Source organism: Heloderma suspectum, chromosome 4, assembly GCF_057233095.1.
Source record: "Heloderma suspectum isolate Gila_16-S chromosome 4, 16-S_ref, whole genome shotgun sequence".
Taxonomy (NCBI): Eukaryota; Metazoa; Chordata; class Lepidosauria; order Squamata; family Helodermatidae; genus Heloderma; species Heloderma suspectum.
This window is the reverse complement of record NC_139461.1, coordinates 59,448,073-59,473,876: the sequence shown is the minus strand read 5'-3', so window position 1 is coordinate 59,473,876 and position 25,804 is coordinate 59,448,073. Positions and strand designations below refer to the sequence as shown.

At 42.0% G+C, this 25,804-nt stretch overlaps 1 protein-coding gene across 1 annotated transcript; it reads left to right on the top strand.

Moving 5' to 3' along the window:
- Positions 1-490: 490 nt before the first annotated feature.
- Positions 491-25,611, top strand: MCMDC2 (minichromosome maintenance domain containing 2). Its single transcript, XM_084849393.1, has 14 exons — positions 491-682; positions 788-918; positions 1,012-1,071; positions 2,569-2,764; positions 4,408-4,530; positions 6,035-6,142; positions 8,225-8,353; positions 9,810-10,047; positions 18,897-19,096; positions 20,488-20,657; positions 21,109-21,288; positions 23,352-23,494; positions 24,086-24,195; positions 25,443-25,611. The coding sequence occupies exons 1-14, from the start codon at positions 583-585 to the stop codon at positions 25,607-25,609; spliced, it is 2,055 nt and encodes a 684-aa protein (XP_084705519.1). The 5' UTR covers positions 491-582; the 3' UTR covers positions 25,610-25,611.
- The last annotated feature ends 193 nt before the right edge of the window (positions 25,612-25,804 follow it).

The window sequence follows — 25,804 nt, the reverse complement described above, 5'->3', positions numbered from 1 at the left end:
ATTAAAGTTTGATGTGGGGCTGCTTCCACACAAGCCACTTACACATTTGAATTTTGAAATGGGCCCATAGTGAACAGTGTACCACATTGGTCCCTGCATGCCTGAAACAGAGAAAAGGCGGAAAGTGTAGGAAGAGGTGGTCACCTAGTTGGTAGGTCCATTGTGATATCAGTACACACATAGTAGCGTTTTGAAGCAGGGATATGAAAATGGCATCTGTAATGGAACTGCTGATCTGAGGGCACTATTCAGGGAGTCACTCAGCTGACAACTACCATCCTCCCCCCCTCTTCTTTTTTTTTTACTACATCTTCTGCACTGGTTTATGGTGTAGCATGTTATTTCAGAGACAGTTGGAAGCCCTCTTTTCATGCTCCCTCTGTGTTGCTTGATAAAATGCACAATTCAAGATGACATTTAATAACAAGCAAATACATATACGTCTAAACAATATTCTAGAAGTGCTTGTTATTACAGTGTTCTTATTGCATGCTTCATTGTCTTAACCTTACATCTCTGCTTCTTCCCAGTAATGTACACTCATGAACTAAGGATTTCATAAAAAAAAAAAAAACAGAGAAAATGAGGCCAAAACTTCTGAAAATGAAGGAAAGTGCCTTGATTTATCTTGACAGGAGCGGTGGCCTTCAGAAATTTGTGGATGACTGCAAATTATACAATGGTGGTATTTTGCCATTTTGAAATATATTATTGAAAGATTGGAACTATTTAGTTTACATCAGTATATATGGGCAGTGGTGATGCTTGTTGCTCTCTGGTCTTACAGACTCAAAGCAAAGTTATGCTGTTTTCCGGTTTCTTATATCAGTAAATCCATCTGATATTACTGAGTTGGATGCTACCCTTGGAAACTATATTCTTCATGAACCTGTGAAGGCCACTCAGATTTTTCAGTCTGTAAGGAATCTCATACATTTTGATCAAACAAACCTTTTATGACCATTGTGAACTACAATTCTCTTACAAAATGAATTGGGTTTTGAATTACAGGTGTGTTTTTCAGCTGTTAAAACGCTATCACTAATTCAGCAACTGCAAACTGAAGCTCAGGTAGGTTTGCACTACTTTTTAAGTTCTGGTTTTAAAAATCCATTGTATTTATAGGGCAGTATCCAATACTGCCACAGCACCTCTGCTAGTTCCATTGCACCTGCAGGACGCACTAGCGCAACAGGAACTAGCACTTCCGACAGCAACCCCAGAAACGAGTGGAAACATTTGATGCCAGAATGGAGTGGATCAGCAGAGCTCCCTTCTGCAAGCTCTATTGACCTGCTCCATTTTGGAAATGAGTGTTTCCACTCTTTCCAGCTGCTTCTGTAACCGCTACCTTCCTGTTGCAGTAGCAATAGATCCTGCTAGCACAGGGGAAAATTGGATACTGCCAATAGCTTCCTACACCTTTGCTTTTCTGGTTTGGTACAGTATTTCTTCTGAAACACATTCCTTAAGCCAGAACTGCATTATAGTAAGCTTCCCTATGCAAAAGTTAATAATTAGACAAGACGAAAAGGCAGAGCACCCAAACCACATGCATAGTATTTCCAAAGCACACAGATAGTTCCCATCTTGAAAGAGCTTCTTTTGATATTAATGGCAGAAGCAGTTCCACATATGCATTGTCATTGGATGTGTGGAGTTACACCCAATGCTGAGATAAATATTGGAGCAAGATGTGCAAATGGACTGGAACCAGACTATCTGGCAACAGTTACATTTGTCCAAAAAAAGGATTAAAGAAAAGGAAAGAGGTAGGAGTACATGGACTCTATGCAATGCTCTAAAGTTCCTGTAAATAACCTATACAAAATATATGGTTGCCTTCCTCCAGATGGTGGGTCTCAAGCTGGTGCAGTGTAATGGTTAAATGGGATAAATGGATGTGGTAGGACCTGGAAGTCCTCTGGCTCTACTCCACATCAATCATGATCTTACTGGATAGCCATGGACAACTGGCCCCACCATCCAGCTGTAATGGAGATCATAATACTGGCCTATTTTACTGGCCTAGCAACAGAGTTGTTAGGATTACAGCAATTTATGCGAAAGTGTTGTATAAATATTATATATTCCTAGGCACTTATGGTCATGCACAGTAGTACTTTTTAGTTACTTTCCAGAATAGGGTAGAATAATATGCCTCTTAGAATATGACAAGGGTGGAGTCTTAGATGAGAAAATCAGTGGAGACAGCATGAGAGTTAGTACTCTATATTCTCTAGATGAATCAGTGCTTTATATGAGCAGGCAAAGCCAAATTGGGAATTGTCAGAGCCAGACTCCTGCCTTCCCCAGTCATTGCCAAGATGGAGCCATTGCCTTAGAGCAGGTGGCCATGCTAGTTAGGGATGATGGGAGCTGTAGTCTAACACAGCTAGAGGGCATCAAATGGGGAAGACAGTTTTAGGGCATAGCAATTCTTACCTTAGCTCTTTTTATATCATAATGTCATTGATATAAGCTTCTTGTAATGGTTATATTTTCGGTGTCTCTATTCATGGTTTATAATCAGCATCACCTTGTGCACTTGTATTCTTCTTTTCTTAGATTAACGTAGTCTTGAAACTGACACATTTACCTTCCCTGCCTAGCTATGTTCTCAGTCTTTGCAAATTTCCATTTGATTACACTTCTCAGAGATTTTATATGTCAGAGGGCATAGTGATCGCAATGACTACTATAACAAAATATACACAAGGAGCAAGATTTGTTTGTTCTGAGGAAACATGTCCATTTTCTGAAGGTATGCCAACCTGGAAGCTTGAGTTCAGGCACTGTCATTTTTAAACTAACAGCAACAAGCCCCACTTTTAAAAATTATATTCTAACTTGGTCATTTTCTTGTGCTAGATTTTATATACATCTTATGCAGAACATAGAAGAGTCGTATTTGTGAGAGCATTATAATGCTGTGATTTCCCATTGTGGATTCACATAAACATTGCCTCACAAAATGATTTTCCTGCTATCATGCAATAAGTTGGTACTATCCAATAGAAGGGAATAGGGGGAGGAAGCAGAGAAGAGTACTTCCCTCTGTGTTAATTTCTTCTGCCACTTCTCCCAACCTAATAAAATATATTTCTGATTAAGTAGAACTTTGTTGTGAATCTTTATCTGCACAAAATGTTAGATTGAACAACTCACACAAATATATTTCCAGAAAAAGAGCAGTTTTAAAAAGATTTTCTGACCAGGTGCATTTTTGGCAAAGTATTTAAGTAGGGCTACAAACCACATCTACTCAGAACACAAGATTTGTTATGGAGAATGTCATATATGCTGTTCTCCTCACATCCCCATTGCATGAAGCCTAAACATAATTTTGAAACTCGCCTACATTGAAAAAAGTTAGTAGTTTGGTATAGACCAAAGAGAAAACATACATAACAACGCCAGTTAATGTGGTTATTCCCTAGGAACAACCAAATCCTGCATGCGCTATATATTTCCCTGTATGAGGCTGACATGTTTGTAAATTATTTCTGAATGGCTAGAAAGAGATGTCCAACAGCTGAGAAACTGTATAGAAACCTCAAAGTAATGATAAGGCAATGACAATAAATGGGCATTCAAACCCTTTGCATACCTTGCATACTTACTAGTTGTACATACATATCTACCCTTACTCAGTTCAACTGCTGAATCATTTGTTATTGAGCATATTGCTAAGCAATAGTATTCTGAATAGGTTTTTAGTGGTCAACAGATACTCTCCAGCATACATTTCAGAAGTTCAAAGATTATAATCTATTTCCACTTCCATGCAAACGTTGTCTTTGTGTGGTCAATACATGGATAAGGCAAAGTAGTGCCATGCAAACACCAGGCTGCCTAGTGGCTCCAAAAGGGATCATGGTTTTCAGCACTTGCCCCAAATGAATAAATGGGATGGTAAAAAAAGGTAAAGGTGTCCCCAACCAGTCATGTCCGACTCTAGGGTGTGGAGCTCATCTCCATTTCTAAGCCGAAGAGCCAGCGCTGTCCGAAGATGCTTCCGTGGTCATGTGGCCGGCATGACTGAACACCGAGGTGTACGGAACGCTGTTACCTTTCCCACCGAAGTGGTACCTATTTATCTACTTGCAATTTCTTGCTTTCGAACTGCTAGGTTGGCAGAAGCTGGGACTGAAGACAGGAGCTCACTCCGTCACGCAGCACTCGGTCTCGAACTGCTGTCCAACCTTCTGGTCTGCAGTTCAGCATCTTAACCACTAAGCCACCGCGGCCCAAAAACGGGTGGTACAATCCTGTTTAAATGGACAGATTGTCAGAGATGATTTGCTGTGTAATGATGATGAAATGAAACTGAAAACCTAAGAAGATTGATTAGCACCTTATTAATGTTTAGAAAACTGAACTTAATCTTTTGTATGCTTCACTTAGGGTTTCAGTATATCAGAGTACATACGCCTGGGGCTACAGAATCTGCAACACTGGGAAATGATTTTGTATGCAGTTTATGTACTTCACCACTGCAAGAAGACATGAAATATCGAGTACTCGGTGGTAAAAATTATACAGTATTATTAACCCTAAATAATTTCAATGACTACATTTGTTTTATTATGGTGAGCGGTGCTGCTGGGCAACAAGAGAAAGAAAAAGGATAGAGGACAGAACGCAAAGCCATCCTCCTAAGTGGGGCTTGTAGTGGATCTGGCATGGGTGCCTTGTGTCTTTGATAGGCTTACCACTTTCCAGGTTTGAATGTATCCCAGACACACAACCCAACCTTCCGGTATTCTATTGGTAAAAAATCTGCCATTAAGATTATTTTAGAATTCATAACATTTTCTGATGTTTCAACATGCTGATAATACCATAAGGTTAATGACTGGTAGGTATGATGGTTTCTTACAAAAGAAGGATACAAAATGTTAATATTTATCAGCTAATTTACTAACCAGGTAAAAGGTTTAGACAACGGCATGACTCCAAATTCCGTTCTGTGAACAAAAATTAAATTCTATGAATGGCTTGGATAGTCAGCTTGCTTACCTATAACTGGAGTTCTTCTTTGTGGTCTCTGTGCATCACACATATGGGCTTTGCGCCTGTGCGGAGCCTCGATTTGGGAACTTCTATAGCTGAGGAATTTTTGGTGGGAACCCTTCCTCCACCATCCCACTGCACATATCCCAGCAGGTTCCCGCTCAAAACCCTCAGTTCTTCATCTGTCACCATTGTGCTAGTACTTGACCGAAGGGATTTCTTGGTCTTCGGACTGAGCTGAGACCACGTTTAGGTTTGTGTTTTTTTTACAAAAATTAAATTCTATAAATGGCTTGGATTATTAGAGGCTCTCTTCCCTTACTGAAGGAATCCTATGGAGGAGTTAACTACCTAGCCAGTGCTTTGACCATTGATCTATTGGTAAAATCCCAAATTGTAAATTTAAAAATCAAACTGTCAAAGTTGCTAAATAGTCTTATTTCTTGGCCCGTCTTATAGTTATCCATGAGATCATAAACTAATTTATCCCTGAAAGGTGAAAAGGACTAACATAGTGACATCATTACATCTGGACCTGGTCTTGTTCTGTGCAGGGTTGTAGGGTCTGTTTCACTTCCTATGCCATTTGACATTATGTCAGTAGCAGGTGTAGAGTTCGGGTGGAGTAGTACTAAAAGTTTTGCGTTTGTGTAGTTTTAGCAGATTGTATGACTTGGAATTCTTATATGTGGCCTCCATTTTGAAATCTACTAAGCTAAGCAAAGTTACATTTGCAGGATAGCCTAAAGACCCCCAAAATGGTTGAACAAAACTGTGCAAGTCAACATGAGGGTGAAATAACACTGGGATAATTTGTCAGAGGGAAGTGGGTCTGGAAGAGTATATGATTGGGATGGTGCATGTATGTCAGTGAGTTTGAGATGGAGAGGAGGCATGCTTTTAAACAAATTGTAGCCTGGATATTTAATGTTCTTTAACCTTACAAATCCCAGTAGGGCAAAGGGCTTGGGATGGACTTTGATTCATTAAAAAGAAAAGTAATATTCTTCTTTTTAAGATAAACAAATGATTGAAATGATCGATACTAAAGCAATTAGCGCTTTTCAAGGATTTTCCAGCAGTAAAACACATTTCAGATTTCAGTCTTTTACAGTGTTCCTAAGAGGTATGTCTTGTTTTTAATTTAAATTATAATTATTATGTGACTGACAGTTTTAACATAATTATAGGTGTTAGTGTTCAGTGTATTCTACAAAATGGCATTTGACTGGAGTAAATCTTTCACTTCCTGAGTGTATATGCCTCTGCATTTAAATGTGTAAGTTATGACATGTAACATTTTATATTTAGTTTTTATGAGACTGGCTCTGCCTAAACTGCAGCTCGTGTGGCCATAACACCTGGCTAAATATCTGGATTTTGTTTCTTCCTTCATCCCCTCCCTTTTGTACCACCAAGCACTAGGCATTCAAGATGAGGCTGGACATCCATCTGTCGGGGATGCTCTGACTTGGATTCCTGCATTGAGCAGGGGGTTGGACTCGATGGTCTTGTAGGTCCCTTCCAACCCTACTATTCTATGATTCTATGTGTTATATTTGAAGATGAGCCCATGGGCAGTATCCTAATGTGCCCATGTAGCAGTGGGAGCAACCCCTGGCACAACAGAGATTTTGTGGTTCTGCAAGCAAACTGAAACTAGCAGAAACACTTGTTTTTGGAATGGGACAGGTCAGCAGAGGTCGCAGAAGGAAGCTCTGCTTACCTGTCCTGATCCAAAAATGAGCATTTCCACTCATTTCTAGGGTTGCTTTTTGAACCACAAAATCCCCATCATGCAAGGGCTCACTCCCACAGGCACAAAGGAAACAGTGGGAGTGCTGCAGCAGCATAGGATGCTATTCTGGTATTATTAGCAAAGAGAAGAAAACAAAAAGTAAAATGTGGATGCCTTCCATTAAATAAACACAATCTTAATTACTTCAGCTGTATCTTTTCCTTGCTGGAAGTTGCCTTCCTCCTGTAAATTTCCTATGATCAAATTGTTCTGTAGTAACTGGATTTTGTAATATCCTTCCTCTGTCTAGCTGTTTCCATGATTCTCTTGTGATCTCTGCCATTTCTGCTTTTCATAATTCAACTGCACACAGTAAAAATTTTAACAGAAGAGCCTATTTCAGTACTTCACTTTTTGTTGTTTTGAAATGGCTTATTTCTGCAGTCATGAGATTGTCTCCTGAACAAATCTCACTGAAATAACCTGGACTAGATCTGCTTTGTATGAAATGCCCTGAAATGTGTTATTTTTCTAAGAGGCAATTTCTTCAGGACTTAAAAAAAAGAGATTTCTCAACACAGTTGTGTAATGATGTGAATGCATTTTGAACGATTCATAACACCAGGGTGAATATGATGTACCACAAGGCTGAAAGCAGTCACTTATGAAAATAACAATTGGATTTGGTCATGTGAGTGATCCCTTGCAGTCCAGTCCTGTAAACATAGAAAGAAGATATGTAAATACTGGCTATGATGAGCCTAAAAGATACCTTTAAAATGAGACTACATTGCAAAGTAGAAAATGCTGTTGTGGTCAGAATGCCTGAGTATATCCGCATATGTAACTTTGTTTCCATTTTTCAAGTACTTCTAGAAAATAACATAAATATTTTCTTGGACACCTTTACATTATACTTGTAATCTGAACCAGTGCCCTTAAAATCTGAATGTAAAAGTCTACATTTATTGTCTTTGAGCCCAAGCCTAATTCCTGCTGAAGCCTGGCTGAGCAGGGTTAAAATGCAGTGGGAGCGCTGCTTCATTGGTGGAGAGGGGCTCTGCAAATGGGTTGGCATGTCTACCATGGAGGCCCCTGGTACGGCTGTGAAAAGCTCCACAAGTGTAAGCGAAGAGCTGGCAGTATTTTCACCAGCAGTAGGCCTCAAAACAGGTGTTCGTGTAGCAGGGACAGCTTTTGCTCTACTGGCATCAAAGCCCCTTCGTTCTCTTGGCCTGGAGATAGACTAGGTATTTTCCATTCCATTGGTTTCAGTAGGAGGGGAAATAACAAAAATGAAGATCTGCTGGGGTAAAGAAAAACCTGCAAAAAAAGCCACACACCCCTACCTCTGCTCTGACTGGGGGGAGCCGATAGGGCTTGAGAAGTCTTCCACAACAGACCTCCCCACCCATTTAGTATTTCTTTGTTCAATAATATATCCACACATGCCTTTTTTCTCTCTTATAGATGAACTGTCCAATAAAATGAAAATAGGGAACAGATACAAAGTTATAGGAATTCCAGTCTGTATGCAAAGCTGCTCTCAAGCCACAATTTGCCTGGAAGCCAACAGAGTACACCTCTCAAATCTCACTGGTAAAACAAGATAATGGTGAAAGTAGACTTATGATCAGTTCCTGATTGAAAATCTTTGGCACTCTGATAACAAGTGTGTGTGGGGGGGAGATACACACACACACACACGCGCGTGCATGCACACACACACACACACACATCTGTATTCCTTTGGGATGTTCTATGTGGTTAAAAATTGTCTCAAATTAGCTGTGAAAGATTCAAAGTACTTTTTGGTCTTTTATATTCTCATATTTCATCTTATTACTACCTTTATCAGGTTTGAATCAACAAATATATACAACATAGTTCACATTGCAACCCTATTTGTCTGCTATTTCAGAATATTAAAGAATTACTTTTTTTTACAATATTCCAGCTGAAATAAATAGACAGAGTGCCCGCTACCTATTAATTTGTGATCTAACAACAGTTAATAATGTGCCTATAATCCCTACACTGTCTAAACCAAGAGTAGGCAAGTTTGGGAAGTCCAGAGGCCATTTTGCCCCCATCCCCCCCCCCAACTGCGCTCTTCAGGGCACTGAACAGTCCATGGGGCATCACCCCCAAAATCAGAAAAATTGCAGTTTCCTGACAAAATTTGGCAGCAAAGCACTCAGTAGTGGTTTCTAGCACCGAATGGGGTAAAATTAGCTTTTTCTGTAGCTTAATTTGATGCTTTTAGCACTCCATAGCAATTTAACCCCTCACACTGATTCTCATAAGCCACACAACATACTCCCACTAAACTATGAACATGGGAAAACAAAGTCTGTGTTCTCATAAGTATCATTATTTTTTGGTGCTTTTTACAGACCAAGCAACCAAAAACTGTCTTCCTCCTTCATTCTCATGATGCTTGTGAGAGGTGGTCCAGAAAAAGAAGTGGGTTGACTTGACAGAGAATCCCAGAGGAGTATCAACTGAGATATAGGCTGCATGCACAGAATGAAAGTGATGCACAATAGGTTATTCCTTTAACTAATCAAACTCCCCTTGAACAGTGAAAATTTTGCACCAATCTGTTTCTACACTGCAACAACTAAGATTCACAGGGATCTCATGTTGTTCTGTACTGGAAGGCATCCTCTTACAATTCCCCTTTCATGTCCGCAGTTTGTGTTTTAGCCTAAAGGAACAGAACCCTGCCCTCTTCTGTGTGGTTCCAGATGGACATTTGAACTAGGGTCCCCTCAACTCTTTCCTACTAATTCCCCTACTGGAGTTCAAAATGTGTTCACCTTGGAACAGGGTTATTTTGGATCCTGACATTGCCCTGGATATAGTGAGGCTGTTCCACTTGGCTGAAAAGTTTCTCAGCCAGTTTATGTACAATGGGTTGGATCTGTTTTCTTCCACCGGCGGTAGCATCTCCTGAGTGGACTTCACAGGAAAACTCCCACCACCATGCAATTCTGGATCCAATGCTTAGTTTTTTAAAAATTGGTAAGATATTTTTGTTTGTTTGTTTTAGGCCCTTCCTGTATCAGTGAAAATTTTAAGTATCTGCTTTCTTTGACTTCAAATTCATGTTGGAGATTTACAGCTGTTCTGGCCAATAGTTTTGCTTCACAAGTTCTTCCACCAGGCATTTACAACACTCTCAAACTCGCCATATTGTTGAGTCTAGTACAAACAACTGACAGAGATGACACAACAGCAGATTACCTGGATCTGTTGGTAATGACAAACGATTCTCTAATATTAGAGAGGTAAGTCAGTCCTCTTTTAATAAGAAGAAACTCTTCCCCTTTGAGGGGATGACTATATATTATTTTTTAAAATGTTGTACAAAGAATGGTGTTGTTACTGTAAAATTAGTTTCTGTGCTGTTTACTTTGCTTTAATTTGGATGAGGTAAAGCAATGTGTAAGCTTCTTCATTCCATGGCTAGAATTCTTATTTACAGTCAAGGCCAGAAATATTGCAACAAGGATAACTGTTTTGGGAGTTGGCCTCTGTACACCACCACATTGAAGTTGAAAGGAAACACACCCAGATGGGAGCAAAGTCAGGACTTTCAGCTGTAGTTCAAGGGGATTGACAAAAGTGGGGCACTAACCATTCAGGAAGTACAGCCAGTGGCATACACACACACCCTTCGTTGGTGGCTCATAAGTAATGGAACAAACCAACATCATTTCAAACTTAAGGATCGCCTTTAATACCTGGATGAAAATCCTTTGCAGTCAATGAGTGCCTGAAGTCTGGAACCCATGGACATGACCAAATGCTGAGTTTCCTCCCTCGAAATGCTTTGCCAGGCCTTCACTGCAGCTGCCTTAGCTGCTGCTTGTTTGTGGGTCTTTCTGCCTTCAGTCTTGTCTTCAATAAGTGAAAAGCATGCTCTATTGGGTTGAGATCAGCTGACTGACTTGGCCATTGAAGAACATCCCACTTCTTTGCCTTGAGAAACTCTTGGGTAGCTTTTGCTGTATGTTTTGGGTCATTATCCATCTGCAATTTGAAGCGCGTCCTATCAGTTTTGTTAGAAAAAGAGACTCCGTAACTGTTGGCGTCTCAAGTTACATAAAAGCCCGAGTGGCGAAAAATGTAGGCAGAGCAAAAAGAAAATCATACTGACGTGCTCATGACTAACAGTTTGGTAAGCTGATACTAACTGTTTATTGGCTATTGACTTGGTGAGCCGATGTACTAACTGTTTCATTGGTTACTAGTAAGAACAATAGAAGCAATATGGTATAAAAGGCTTTTGCACACGTGTCTCGAGGTCCAGACTGCTCTGCACCCGTTTTGCAAAACGTTTCAATAAAATAGTGTTGGATCCACTGCTGCCTGCCTGGCATCCTTTCCTTCTAAACCGAAAGCAAGGACTATTTTTATCTAACAATTTGGTGCCGTGACTCGGATCCTGCTTCGGGGCGCGTCCCCTTCGCGCTGAGCCGAGGGGCCACGGAGGAGAAGTGGCCACAGGCGGTTGTTTACACTGCCTTCTCCTCACGATGGCGGCGGCCGAGGCGCTCGGGGACCAACGCCAGAGGAAGAGGGAGACGTGATCACTCCTTTTAGGCACCGGCAGTGGATCAATAAGCAGCTGGACGCAGCTGCGGGCGGGACAGAAGAGGCTTTTGGGGTAAGTGAAACAGCTTACATTAAGGGATAAACGCGGGACGGTGGTGTGTTTGTGATTGTGTGAGACGCCTACGGGCGAAGCGAGTGGGGAGCCCCGATCTGCATTTCCTTACCCCGGAGACGGGCTAGGTCAGAGGAGGGCGAAGCGCAAGAATTGCTGACTGAAATTCCCACCGTCATGGGCGGGTCCCAATCTAAGTCTGCGAAGAAGTCCCATACGCCCTTGGAGTGTTGTTTGCGCAATTGGTCACGTTTTAAGCAAGATTATAGAACTAAGATGACAAAGGATCGTCTTGTCTTTTTTTGCACTCGGGAATGGCCAGTATTAGAACCCAAATGGCCACCTGAGGGGTCTTTTGACCCAACCTTGGTATCTGATGTGCGAACTACAGTAGCACAGAGGGGAAGTTGGGACCAGTTCCCTTATATTGATTCGTGGGCAACTTGTGCACCCCTCGGCGGCAGGCCCGCCCCATGGGTAATTAAATGTATATCCTTGGCCCTCCCTGTAATAATTAAGAAAAAATTGACCTTCCCTATTAGAGAGGTCCCCGACTCTACCGCCCAATATCCTCAAGAGACGTTGTTTGTTTATGTCCCATTCACGACATCTGACTTGTATAATTGGAAACAATTTAACCCCTCCTTTGAGGAGGACCCCAGTCCATTGTTGTCCTTAATAGAAAATGTGAGGCTCACACACAATCCTACCTGGGACGACACACAGATGTTATTAAACACTTGTTTCCTTAGTCAGAAACCGATTATTCTTGCCGGTGCGCGCCAAGCTTAGGGAGGAGCTCCCCCTTGTGACCGAAGATCAGATAGCAGCAGTGTTGCCTTTAAGACAGTCTGATCGGAGACTAGCCACCGCTGCACAAAGGCAGAGGCATGCCGTATTTTTGGCTCATTTTAGCAGGCATGAGACAAGCTGCGCAGAGGGCCCCCAATTTGCAAAAAGTTCTGACTTTAAAACAAGACAAAAACGAGCCTCCTGCTGTGTTCCTCCGAAAGCTAAGGGAAGCCTTCACCAAATATACTGACATTGACTTGAATGATCCAAATAATTTAAGGATCCTCACGACTCAGTTCGTGAGAAATAGCTGCCAGGACATCAGAAAAAAGTTGCAAAAAGTTGAAAGAGGCTTGGCAGCTGACCTAGGAGTTTTAGTTGAAGTAGCTCAAAAGGTTTATGAGAGGCGAGAAAAAGAAGAAAAAGAAAAAGAAAAAGACAAGAAGCAGGCCAAGCTCCTTGCTGCGGTTCTTAAACCTGACAAAGAGGGAGCTAGAAAGGGAAGGAAAGGGGGAAGGAAAGGATCTCCCCTGGGGAAAGATCAATGTGCCTTTTGTAAGAAAATGGGACACTAGAAGCGTGACTGTGAGGCTTTGAAGCAGAAAGAGAGAAGGGAAAATACGGGAGGAGCGCAGAAAGTTCTGTATGAACAAGAAAGAGATTAAGACAGACCGGGGCCCGGCCCCCTCTTAGCCATCTCTGAGGCAAGACGGGACCCCATGGTCAAAATAAAGGTTGGGGGCCGCTCCTACAAAGCCCTTGTAGACACAGGGGCCGCCCCGTCCGTCCTCCCCCTCAGTGAGCCCCCAACGGGAGGTGGGGGGGTTCACCACCATAATGGGGGTCGAGGGAAGGGCAACCCAAGTGCCCCTCTCTCGTCCCCTGTTCACCAAGGTTGGAAAAACACACCTAGAACATGCATTTGTCTGTACCCCCTCCTGTCCGGTGGCATTGCTAGGGAGGGACTCATTGACTAAACTCCAAATTGAGATTGCTTTTACTCCTGACGGAAGGATGGAGATACGGCTCCCTAAACAGCAGAGTAGTAACTACCAAATGGCCCTTTTAAAGGTTGCAGAAGAATCCACCCCAGAGGCCACTGAGGACTAGAGCCTAATAGAAAACAGAGTCAACCATCTAGGGGGGGTTATAAAGTGTCAAAAGAAAAAGTACAGTTGGCCCAACCAACTGTAAAATTCCTAGGCCACCACTTAACTAAAGGGACTCGGAGCCTAGGGCAAGAAAGAGTCGAAGTCACCCGTGACACTCCTGTCCCTAAGTCCCCCCGCGAATTGAAGGCCTACCTGGGGTTGACCGGATTCTGCCGACTATGGATAGCAAACTATGGGGAGACAGCGCGGCCGCTGCATGAGGCGCTGCAGAAAGAATAAATAAGTCATTCCTCAGTCTTAAAGCTGCTCTTGTGTCACCACCCGCACTGGCCATACCAAATCCCAGCCGGCCATTTAGACTTTATGTGCATGAAAATAAGGGCATAGCTTGAGGAGTGCTTTGCCAGTGAAAAAGGCCCTCTTAGAGACCAGTGGGATATTATTCCAAAGTCCTAGATGTCGTAGCATGAAGATGGCCAAGTTGCCTAAGAGCAGTAGCGGCAGCAGCTCTGATCTGTACCAAAGCCGAGAGAATGACAATGGGAGGACCCATTGAAAAGACGCTTGCTCCTTGGGAGGAAAGCTATGGCAAACCTAGACAGCACAGTAAGAAGCAGAGACATCACCTTGCCGACAAAGGTCCGTCTAATCAAAGCTATGGTTTTCCCAGTAGTAATGTATGGCTGTGAAAGCTAGACTATAAGGAAGGCTGAGCACCGAAGAATTGATGCTTTCGAACTGTGGTGCTAGAGAAGACTCTTACGAGTGCCCTGGACTGCAAAGAGGTCAAATCAGTCCATCCTAAAGGAAATCAACCCTGAGTGCTCATTAGAAGGACAGATAATAAAGCTGAAGCTCCAATATTTTGGCCACCTAATGCGAAGAGAAAACTCCCTGGAAAAGACCCTGATGCTGAGAAAGACTGAAGGCAAAAGAAGAAGGGGACGGCAGAAAATGAGATGGCTAGACAGCATCACCGATGCAATGAATATGGACTTGAGCACGCTCCGGGAGAGAGCGCAAGACAGGAAGGCCTGGCGTGCTATGGTCCATGGGGTCACGAAGAGTCGGACACGACTGAACGACTGAACAACAACAAGAGTGCCACAAATTTTGAGATCAGGAGGAGGAAGCAAATTTCTCAACCCAGCCCGGCATTCCCGATATGGAATAGGTTTACTAACAAACGAAAACCTCACTTTTAAGGCTTGCTCTAGCTTTAATATCGCCACACTACTGCCAACATTACTGGGCACAAATGGATCAGGACTCCCAGATCATGACTGCCTTGAAGTATTAGACCTAGACACCAAAGGCCGACCAGACCTTAAAGATGAACCAATAGAGGGAGCCAGAGATCTGTTTGTAAATGGGTCTAGCTATATGCTAGATAGAAGGCGCTACACAAGAGCGGCCCTCTAGACAAAAACGTGCACGAAGAAAGGTTGCCTCCTCATTTCTCCGCCCAATCCGCTAAGTTGGTAGCCTTAACAAGAGCCCTGCAGGCAAGCAAAAGGAAGCGAGTATACCGATAGCAAAAATGCCTTCGCCGTTGTGCATGCTCATGGGCAACTGTAGAAAGAGAAGGGATTCCTTACAGCAAACAGACCTCCAGTGGCTAATGGCGGCCTAATAGTGGATCTTCTAGATGCCCTCCAGCTACCCTCACAAGTAGCTGTTGTCCACGTCCAAGCCCATGGGAAAGAAAAAGAGGAAAAATGGAGACAGGGAAACCAGAAGGCAGATGAGGCCGCAAAAAGAGCAGCCAAAGAGGGAATCCAAGGAACATTCCTCATTCTACCCAAAAGAAAAGAGCGCCCCACATACTCCCCTGCTGAGTTACAGATGGCACAAGAACACAGAATAAGTCCCTGCGATGACAGATGGATCCAGATGACAGATGGAAGACTGCTTCTTCCACAGAGCCTGCAGAGGGTTGTTCTAAAACAAGTTCACCATTCTCTTGGACACCCTGGAGCATCAGCCATGATTGACTATTGCAAGAGGCTGTTTGTCTCCCCTAGCATAACTGTATGTGCCCACCGACTGGCCGCAACCTATAAAGTCTGCCAGAAGACCAACCCTCCCAGGGCACCCCCTCCTCCAAAAGGAGGGCGACCATAGGCCTACTATCCTTTCCAGAGGGTGCAAATTGATTTTGCTGAGATGCCACCATGTAGGGGTTACAGGTATTTGCTTGTAATAGTATGACAAATGACAGGGTGGGTAGAGGCGTTTCCATGTAGAAACTGCCAAGCTAAAACTGTTGTTGCTAAATTGTTACAAGAGGTGGTGCCCCGGTTCTCCCTGCCCGAAGTTATAAAGTCCGATCAGGGCTCACATTTCACCTCAGTTATTACACGGGGGATGGCACAAGCTCTGAGCGTAGAGTGGCATTTACATTGCCCCTGGAGGCCCCAGGCAAGTGGACAGGTTAAAAGAATCAATCAGAGCCTCAAGGAGACTTTAACCAAACTCCAACAAGGGATGAAGCTCACTTAGGTTGAGGCTCTGCCAATAGCTTTAACGAAGCTTCGAAGGATGCCAAGAAAGGACATAAAATTGTCCCCCTTCGAACTGATGTTTGGGTTCCCGCCTCGGGTACACTGCAGAAAGAGGGAGGAAGTCAAGTGGGAGGTGGGTGATCAGATGCTAAGAGATCAGTTGACTTCTCTACAGTCTGTTCTTTCACAGCTGCGAGCTTATTCCGTTCCGTTACAGAGACTGCCGTTAGATGCACCTATCCATCTCTTCCAGACGGGAGACGAGGTGTTGCTGAAAAAGTAGAATAAAGAAGCTTTAAAGGAAGGGTGGGAGGGGCCTTATTTGGTAAGACCAACCAGCCACTCGTGTGTAAAGCTTGTGGGTTCTAGCAAATGGACACATTGCAGCTAGATAAAGCCATTTAGGCGACCCTTGCTTCCTTCTGTCACCTGGAAAGAACAGAAGGACACGGGCAACAGTCCTCTGCTCCCTGGCACCCCTCCGGAAGCTGCCAGGGACACAGGCGAAGAAGCCATCCAGGAGCCACAATCACCTGTAATATACAAGTCACAACATCTGAGAGAAGCTCGTGATCGAATTACAAAAAACTTGTAATATGAAGCAAGTATTGTGGGTAGTGTTAGTAATGTTAGTCAAAAAAAAAATATTAACATAAATGGTGATACCTCAAAGACTTGGGCTTGACAGCTTTAAGATAAAACCCCAAAATGTCACACCTACAGCCCTCAGACCACTTCTGGTACAGATCCCTGAGAAAGAGAGGCGTCCCTGGAGAACCAAGTTAGGGATCCCAATAACAGAGGAAACTGATAATGTGTGGTTAGAGTGGATAAAGTATACAGCCAAGTCTTTAAATAAGTCTGACTGTTTTGTTTGTGCCACAGGGAGATCTGTAGCAAAGGTGCTGCCCTTTCCACTGGGATGGGACACTCCTTCCCTCCTCACCTGTGTGATCCATTTGTTCCAGCACCCTAACGCATGGGGAAAGAAAAAAGTGCCAGACTCTCAATAAACTATACCCGTGATGCTATAAAGAGATTGGCTGAGCAACTAAATGCCACCAGCCAAATGGCTTGGAAAAATCAGCGTGTTCTTAATATGTTAGCAGAAAAAGGAGGGGTTTGTGTCATGCTAGGTAGACGGTGTTGCACCTTCATCCCTAACAACACTGCCCCAGATGGCACGGTAACAAGGGCTTTGCAGGGCCTCACCGCCTTGTCTGAAGAATTAGCCAAGAATTCAAAGATTAACAACCCCATGACTGCCTGGTTAGAGAAATGGTTTGAAAAATGGAAACACCTAGCAGCCTCAATCCTTATTTCGCTTGTAGTGATGATAAGAGTTATAGTGTTATTTGGTTGTTGCATTATCCCCTGTGTTAAAAGCTTATCCCAGCGATTGATAAAAACCGCTGTCAAAACAGATGCTCTTGCTTTATTGTACCAATAAAGAGGCTCCGTTTTAAACGCTTTAAGACATGAATAAAGACTTAAAGGAGGGAATTGTTAGAAAAAGAGACTCCGTAACTGTTGGCGTCTCAAGTTACATAAAAGCCCGAGTGGCGAAAAATGTAGGCAGAGCAAAAAGAAAATCATACTGACGTGCTCATGACTAACAGTTTGGTAAGCTGATACTAACTGTTTATTGGCTATTGACTTGGTGAGCCGATGTACTAACTGTTTCATTGGTTACTAGTAAGAACAATAGAAGCAATATGGTATAAAAGGCTTTTGCACACGTGTCTCGAGGTCCAGACTGCTCTGCACCCGTTTTGCAAAACGTTTCAATAAAATAGTGTTGGATCCACTGCTGCCTGCCTGGCATCCTTTCCTTCTAAACCGAAAGCAAGGACTATTTTTATCTAACAGTTTGGCAGCATTTGACTGAATCTGAGCAGAAAGTATAGCCCTATACACTTCAGAATTCATCCTGCTGCTTTTATCAGCAGTCAGGTCATCAATAAACACCAGTGACCCGGTTCCATTGGCAGCCATATATGCCCATGCCATAACACTGCCTCCACCATGTTTGGCAGATGATGTGGCATGCTTTGGATCATGAGCTGTTCCTTTTCTTCTCCATACTTTTCTCTTCCCATCATTCTGGTACAAGGTAATCTTGGTTTCATCAGTCCAAAGAATCTTATTCCAAAACTGGGCAGGCTTTTTTAGGTGTTTGCTGGCGAAAGCTAAACTGGCCTGTCTGTTCTTGAGTGTTACCAGTGGTTTGCACCTTGTTGTGAAGCCCCTGTATTTACATTCATAAAGCCATCTCTTGACTGAAGATGTTGACAATGACATGCGTACCTCCGCAAGAGCTTTCTTGACCTGGCTAGATGTTGTGAAAGGGTTCGTCTTCACCATGAGCAGAATTCTGCAGTCATCCACTTTAGTTGTCTTCTGTGGTCTTCCAGGCCTTTTGCTGTTGCTGAGCTTGCCAGTTAATTCCTTCTTTTTCAGGATGTTCCAAACTGTTGTATTGGCCACTCTCACTGGTTTTGCTGTCTCTCTGATGGGTTTATTTTGTTTTCTCAGCCTAATGATGGCCTTCTTCACTCGCATGGACATCTCTTTGGACCTCATGTTGGGAGTTCCAGTGAACAGCTACCAAATGCAAATATAACACTCAGAACCACCTCCAGGCCTTTTATCTGCTTGATTGGTCATGGGGTAGCCAGGAAACAGGCCACACCTGGCCATGCAGCTGCTTGTCAGCCATTCCTTCCTTTACTTATGAGCCACCAACGATGGGGGGGGTGCATGCCACTGGCTGTACTTTCTCAATGGTTAGTGCCCCACTTTTGTCAAGCCCCTTGAATTACAGCTGAAAGTCCTGACTTTGCTCCCATCTGGGTGTGTTTCCTTTCAACTTCAATGTGGTGGTGTACAGAGGCCAACTGCCAAAACAGTTATCCTTGTTCCAATATTTCTGGCCCTGACTGTAATTGAAATGTCTATTTGAGCTACAATTAATTAAAAAAAAACCCACCTAGACTTGATTTCTTCCCCCAAAGCACTGCATATTAATTATTGAGATATCTATGTTTCCCATCATCTAGACTTATGAATTACAGCATTTATCTTATTCCCCGGGGCATACGACACATTCCATCTGGTGAAGTTTTTCCTACTGTATCCAAAGATAAACATGGAAATGCTAGCATTCAGGGTAATAGTGCTTTGTTGGCCAAAGGTGGAATATGCCTCATTGGAAAACTGACTTCACATAAAAAGGATAAACTTGAACAGCTGCAGTCAGGTAGGTGAACTAGAAGTCTTGTATGTACCTAAAGACTGCAGCCACCTTAAACAGCTATTTGTGTTATCCAAATGGATTTGGCAACTTCTGGTGCTATCCATTCATTGCTTTTCTGCTGTAGGCAACATTCAGAATTCCAATGGACTTCTCACACTTCAAGGGATATAGCACTTTTTCTGTGTATGTACATCCCATTATGTTGTGTGTGACAGTCACACAGGTAGGTGGGCAGGCAAGTGTCAGTACACCTAAGAACACCATCTTAGCAGTGTGTTTTATATTTGAATCAACAAAGGAAGCTGCTTTATACCAGATCAGACTATTTTTCCCTCTGGTGCAGGCTTAAACTACTGATTGGCAAGGCCTTCCACATGAACTTACTACTTAATCTTCAGGGATTGATCCTGGGGTCTTTTGCATGCATAGCATGTGGTTTACCACTGAACTACTGTCTCTCCGCAATTTTTTTTTTTACACTTAAATGAAAGTGATTGAATAAGTGCCATTGCAGGAAGAGAGAGAGAGAGCTTTTAGCACAACTTAAAATACAAATTTTAAAAAATGCTGCTAAAATGGCGCTGACTGGAAAATAGTGAAAGTGTGCCTAAGAGATTGTGCTACTGTTCTGTTCTTTACAAAAACAAACATTGGCAGATTCTTTGAGCTCTCAAGACAGAGACATGCAACCATACGGAAAATGAAGATTTGATGATGGAATAACATAAATGCCCCATCAAAAGTGAATGAAGAGGGGCAATTCCAAAGTAAACTCCTAGCATTCTAAGAATATGGCTGCTTGTACTTTAGGAAACAGAGTCAAGAAAAATGCTGAGATACCTATGACTTCACTGAATGTAGTTCTAGTGGGGGGAAATACCATTACGTCTTCCCCATTTCAAAACATGTGTAGACTGTACAGAAGGCATGCTGTACTTAGTAATTCCTACAGACACATTTCTTTATGTTGACTGGAATGCAACTGGTCCTGGTTTTTAATGTTACAGAAAACAAAACACTGAAATATTTGGAATTAGGACAATGTATTGACATGGACTAAGGAGGTTATTTTAAAATGAAATTTGTTTTAAAAATGTTTTCAAACCCCCAATTCTTAACACATCCATGTCTTTCTCATAAATAGCCATAGGGTTGGCTCCAGACTAGCTCTCCATTCATGGAGGAGCTTCTAGAGCCAACCCATAGCATATAAATCTTTCCTATGATATGTTTGAAGTACAGCAGTGATTTGTAGGGGCACTCCTCTGTTAGAAAAAAATAGCATGTGAGCTGAGATTCTAGTAGAACATGGACATTATGTAGTTTTAATAATTCAAAGAAATATTTATAGTAAGATCTATAAAACATTACACTTTAATTGACTGTTTGACAAGTGCTAGAGGGAAGAACTACCACTATATTCATCCCTGGAAAGAAATATGGAGAAGATACTGATCAACAAGTTACTCTTCCAATTCAAACCAGTTTTTGGTCATTTATTGATGTGGATTCTTCTTCTTCAAAAAAGCATATTCAACAGGAAAATATTCTAACTGGCCAGATGGTAAGTTATATATTTTGCTATAGTAATAACTGTACAATAATGTTAATTAGTACCTAGTATCTTTTAGAATGACACCACTGATCGGCAAATTTGGCAGCCATTTCCCCAGTCATGCAATCTGTTTTAATCAATGAGTTGGGGCGCCTCTACAAGAGCAGCTAGGACTATAGTGCATGAATATATACATCAAGGCTGCAATCCTATATTCCCTTACCTGGGAATAAGTCCCATTGCAGTTAACGGGGCTTACTCTAGACCAGACATGTATAGGATTACACTGTATAGATCAAGTAGTGTCCATAACAAAATTTAAAAAAATGTGTTTCTCTAAGAAAAACATTGAAGTTTATTATTTTTCAGGCCACCATGGTACAATATATACATAGCATTTTCGTTATTACCGTATGCTAAAACTCTATTCTGAAATAATTGCTTTTTTAATTTTTGCTAGGACTTAAACTTGATTTCAGCTAACCTTATAGATGCTTTTGGACTTTTGATAAACTGCAATGAATCTTCATTTTGCAATCCAATTCTTCCTGTTGTGAATTTCATTCTTAAAAAAGCTATTAATCCAGAAGAAGCCATTTATGCTGTCTCCCAACAGTTCAGAACACAAGATTATCAGGAGGTAACTAGACATTAGGAATTATACCAAAAGAGACTGTGTTTGATAAAATTGCTAGAACAAGTTATCTCAGATGTTGTGATTCTCTTGACCTCGCTTGTGTCCTCTTACCACCAGGGATGGGCAACTTATGGCCCTCCAGATGTTTTGGCCTACAACTCCCATCAGCCCTAGCCCACATAGCCAATGGTGAGGGATCATAGATTTGTTGTAGATCAAAACATCTGGAGGGCCACAAGTTGCCCATCACTGCTACTATTCTGGACTCTCTCCTGCTTCATATGAAACCTGCACTATTTTGGTATCAGTTTGTATGAGTAATCGTTCCTTAGTTTCAAAAACATAATTTGTCTAAGGCAGGGCTAGTCAGTGTGTTGCTCACAGACACCAGTGCCATCCTGGACACCTTCCTTGGTGCCCAACAGAGTAACCTACTCCTCCCAATTTTTAAAAAATACAGTAACAATTTTCAGATCAGCAGCTGGAATTCCTTCAAAGCAAGGTGAGGGCCTCCCGCTGCTGCCATCTTAATTTCCCATTAATGTCTCTGGGCTTTGGAGCAGATTGTCTGTGACTACTAACACTTTTCTTAGCAGCCATTTTGTGGTGGTGTCCAGAAGAGATTCTCAAATTTCTAAATCCAGCCACAGACCCCAAAAGGTTGTCTACTCCTGGTGTAAGGAGACAAATGCAGTTCCTCAAGGACCTCTCCCACAACCCTTAGCAAGACATGGAGCACCATTCTGTTCTTTTTCAGTTTATTCAGTGAATCCTTTCTCCTGCATTCAGGATTAGAGTGAGGCCCTTTTATCCACAACACCTCCTATGCCTTTTGTAACGTTGTGAAGGCCAACTCTAGTTTTGTAATCCTGTTATACAAAAGAGAGCAGAAAGCAATTGGTTAGCAAGGATAGTGTCTAACTCTGTGCTTTGAAGAAGGCTATCAATGGAAAGTATCCGGAATACATACATAGGGCACCGTAGTTAAGGGAATCACCTCAGTCACATTTATGCATGGACCAGGGCTGGCAAAACTGTTTCAGTGGGCCAGCTGTTTGTAATTACTATCCTATAATCAATTGTAGTTCACACTACTAACATCGAGCCTTTCATAAACACTTCTGAAATATATCATTAGTTTGCATTTATGCAAGTTTAATTCAAATGCAGGGAGGTTACTTCTCCCTATACAGCGAGAAGGAACACTCAGTTCCTATTGTCAGTTGCCCTGAAGGAAGCCCACTGGGCCTCTGCTATTAACCAGGGGAATACGGGCTAATGAAGCTGCCTCCTTGGAAGAACATCATGGCAATGGGGAGACCAACCTGGCACCATCAGCCAAAGGAGCATCTCCATGGAGCTTGCTTCCCAGTCCCCTGGCAAAAAGGGTATTATGGTCCAACTGCAAGTTATCCTGGGGCTGAATGGGACAGGCAATCAATTGTAACCCACTATTTGACTGAAAAGTGGGACATTACTCTTGTCAATAATACAAAAAAATTCTTCTGTAGATCCAGCAGCACTTGCTCAGATTTTCAAATTGTTTTTTTTTGGTAATGTGATAAGTGTGTCAAGCATAACGAATTGACAACCTCATTGCAAGGTATCCAACATGACAGTAGCACTAACAAATTCTGTTGCTAGTGTAAGGTACCTCTAGCACAATGCCAGGTACGGTAGTTGCTGTGATGGGTTTTCCGGGGAATTTCGTTGCACAGCTAATGGCACTGGCCTTGCACTAGAGGCCTCTTATGCTAGAGCATAATGTAATAATTTACATTAGCATTAGTATCACATTGAATACCACGTATTAGTGGACTTAGAAAATACTCAAAGTGCTACACAAATGAAATTGGATTGATTTCATCATACCTAGAATAGACCCACTGAAATCAATGGGACTTGAGTTAGTCATGATTAATGTATGTGCTATTACTCTCAATGGGTCTACTGTTAAGCATGAATAAATCTGGATCAACCCTTGAAGTGTATTTTCCCCCACTAGTAATGTTCTTCTTTTCCACAGAATTTTTAAATGATAGAAATAATTTATACTGTCATTTTAGTTCCTTGCGGTCTCTAGGAATTTGCATGTGGAACTCTGTACAGAAGCAGAAAGACTGATTCATGGGTACTACCTAGCAAGTCGCAGAGTCAGAACACATCCACTTCATGGATCAAATCTCTCAGCATCTGCACTGAAGATCTTGTAAGTTTTTATTTGCATTTTGACTACAGCTATTGATACTTCTCTCATGTGTTGCATCAACACAGGATGGTGGAACAGAGCCATGCCAGACAGCTCCCCCTGGAGTTCATGCATACAACACAAACATCTGCAAGCAGAAAAGCTTTCTGCACACAGGTGTACATACATATGAGGGTTTCTATGTGATCTGGAATCATGATTACATGGAAGCTTTTGTATAAATGATGCACATATGAAGGCTCCCTCCCTGCACACATTAGTGCAGATGCTGAGGGGCTACTCAGCACATGCAACAGAGGTGGGGCTAGTCAGCATGAGCTTGTTCCCCCCTCACTCAAATTAGGGATGGAATTGTAAAATTGACATTTTGTTAACCTGAACATGTAATTTCAAACATTACAGAATTCATAAACATTCAGAATTATACACCTTTCATTTGTGCTAGTAACTGGTTACAATTCTCTTGAATACATACATGTCTGTTCCACTTCCCTCAGACATGTCACTGTGGTAGCTATACATCTATGATATGTAAACTGTTCACCTGTTTTTACAGCTGATTTAAAACAAACGTACATATTTGTTTCTTAGGATTTCACTGTCTGAAGCACATACTAAGCTGAGTTTAAGGACAAAAGTACTCAAAGAAGATGTTTTGATTGCTATATTATTGTTTGAATCATCTCTCACTTTAAAACATGGTAAACTTTCATTTTTAACTGAACTTTTCATGTAAGTCAGCCTTCCTCAACCCAGTGTCCTGTTATATTGGTATTGCAACTCCCATCAATCCCAGCGAATATGTCCATTGGTCAGAGGGCTGGGGGTGATGGGAGTTGAGGGAAGGCTAAACTAAATATGCTTTCTAAAAGTTTGCATAAGATCCTCCACTACTGGCTACTTTTATATTTGGCTAAAAAAGCAGAGTCCCACATATTACAAACACTGGGCAGCCTGAAGATCTCATTTCCATGGATGAGATTTCTATTCTCTCACTTGGGTATGCTAACACTACCACCTACTGAAGAAGCTACACTGGAGGACACATGGGTGGGTGGGTGGGGGGAATAGTGCTATAGAATGCATAAGGAAGGGTTCCCTTTTTTCAAGACTCTTCAAGTATGGCCTTCTGTAGGCTCTCCAAGCTGCTTCATGCTATAACATAAGTTATAAGGACATAAATGTCCATGCTGTGTGGTTGAATATAAATATTCACAAATTGCATAACAGTAAATGACAAACATGATACTGGCTGAAGGTTAAAAAACATATCAGACTTTTGAGATCAAACATTATTTTATTCACCTTGGCTCCTTCCCTTTAATGACTAGAGGTGAAAAGGCCTACATTTTCTTAGCTAAGGTGTAAGCAAGGCACAAGCTAGAGAAAAAAAAACTTTAAATCTAATCCTCCATCCTTAAGAGTACGTTAGCTGCTAGGCCACGTTTAAACTGGGAACATATTGGTGCATTTACAGATAGTTTAAGTAAGGACCCTTTAAGAGTTATTTACTGTAAGGACCAACTATATTTTTGCATATTAAATCTCACACATGAAAGATCTTCCAGATACAGCAACATTCTACCCATTACTTTTTGCATTCACTTCAGCAAAAGCATGGATGAAATCCAGTATCGTACGAGCAGACTTCTACTCATGCAACAGACAATTCCCTTCCTTTCTTCTGAAGTCTCCCCATGTCCAATTTGCTCCAGAGGGTACCCCAACCCTCCAGAAAAGATTGAGGGGAGCTGCAGCGAAGGGCGAATTCTCCTCCTCCCTGTTTTGGCAGCAACTGGATACCACCCTTTGTTAAGGAATCTGCTGTAACTGGATTGGAGTTTCTATGTGAAATTTCCACTGATGTCCATAAAATGTCTTGAGTATACATAAGCATTTTAGTGGTTAGGAGGAATTAAGTGAATTTACCATTCTTTCATTTTCATAGGTGCTTCTGTATTTTGTCTGGCCCCAAATGCTGTATTTCCATTTGAACTCAATAGCGAGAACTCTCTGAATCAAAGGGATGTTTACTTGATGCAGTGCCATCAACAGCTGGTACAGTTCATTGCTACATATGGGCCCGCAACACATATTCTTAGTAGTGAAGATTAATATCTCTCCAGAAAAAACCCAGGTCTATCTTTATAAGGTTCTTTTTAAATAAATTTGTAAAATAGTTGTAAAATCAATTTCTGCCGTTCTTAAGGTTAGTCATATATATATATTGAGTTACTGAGTCCAACTGTCAGCAAAACTACAGGTCATGTTATACCACTGGAAATATCAAGGATGCAATGCTTGCTTACA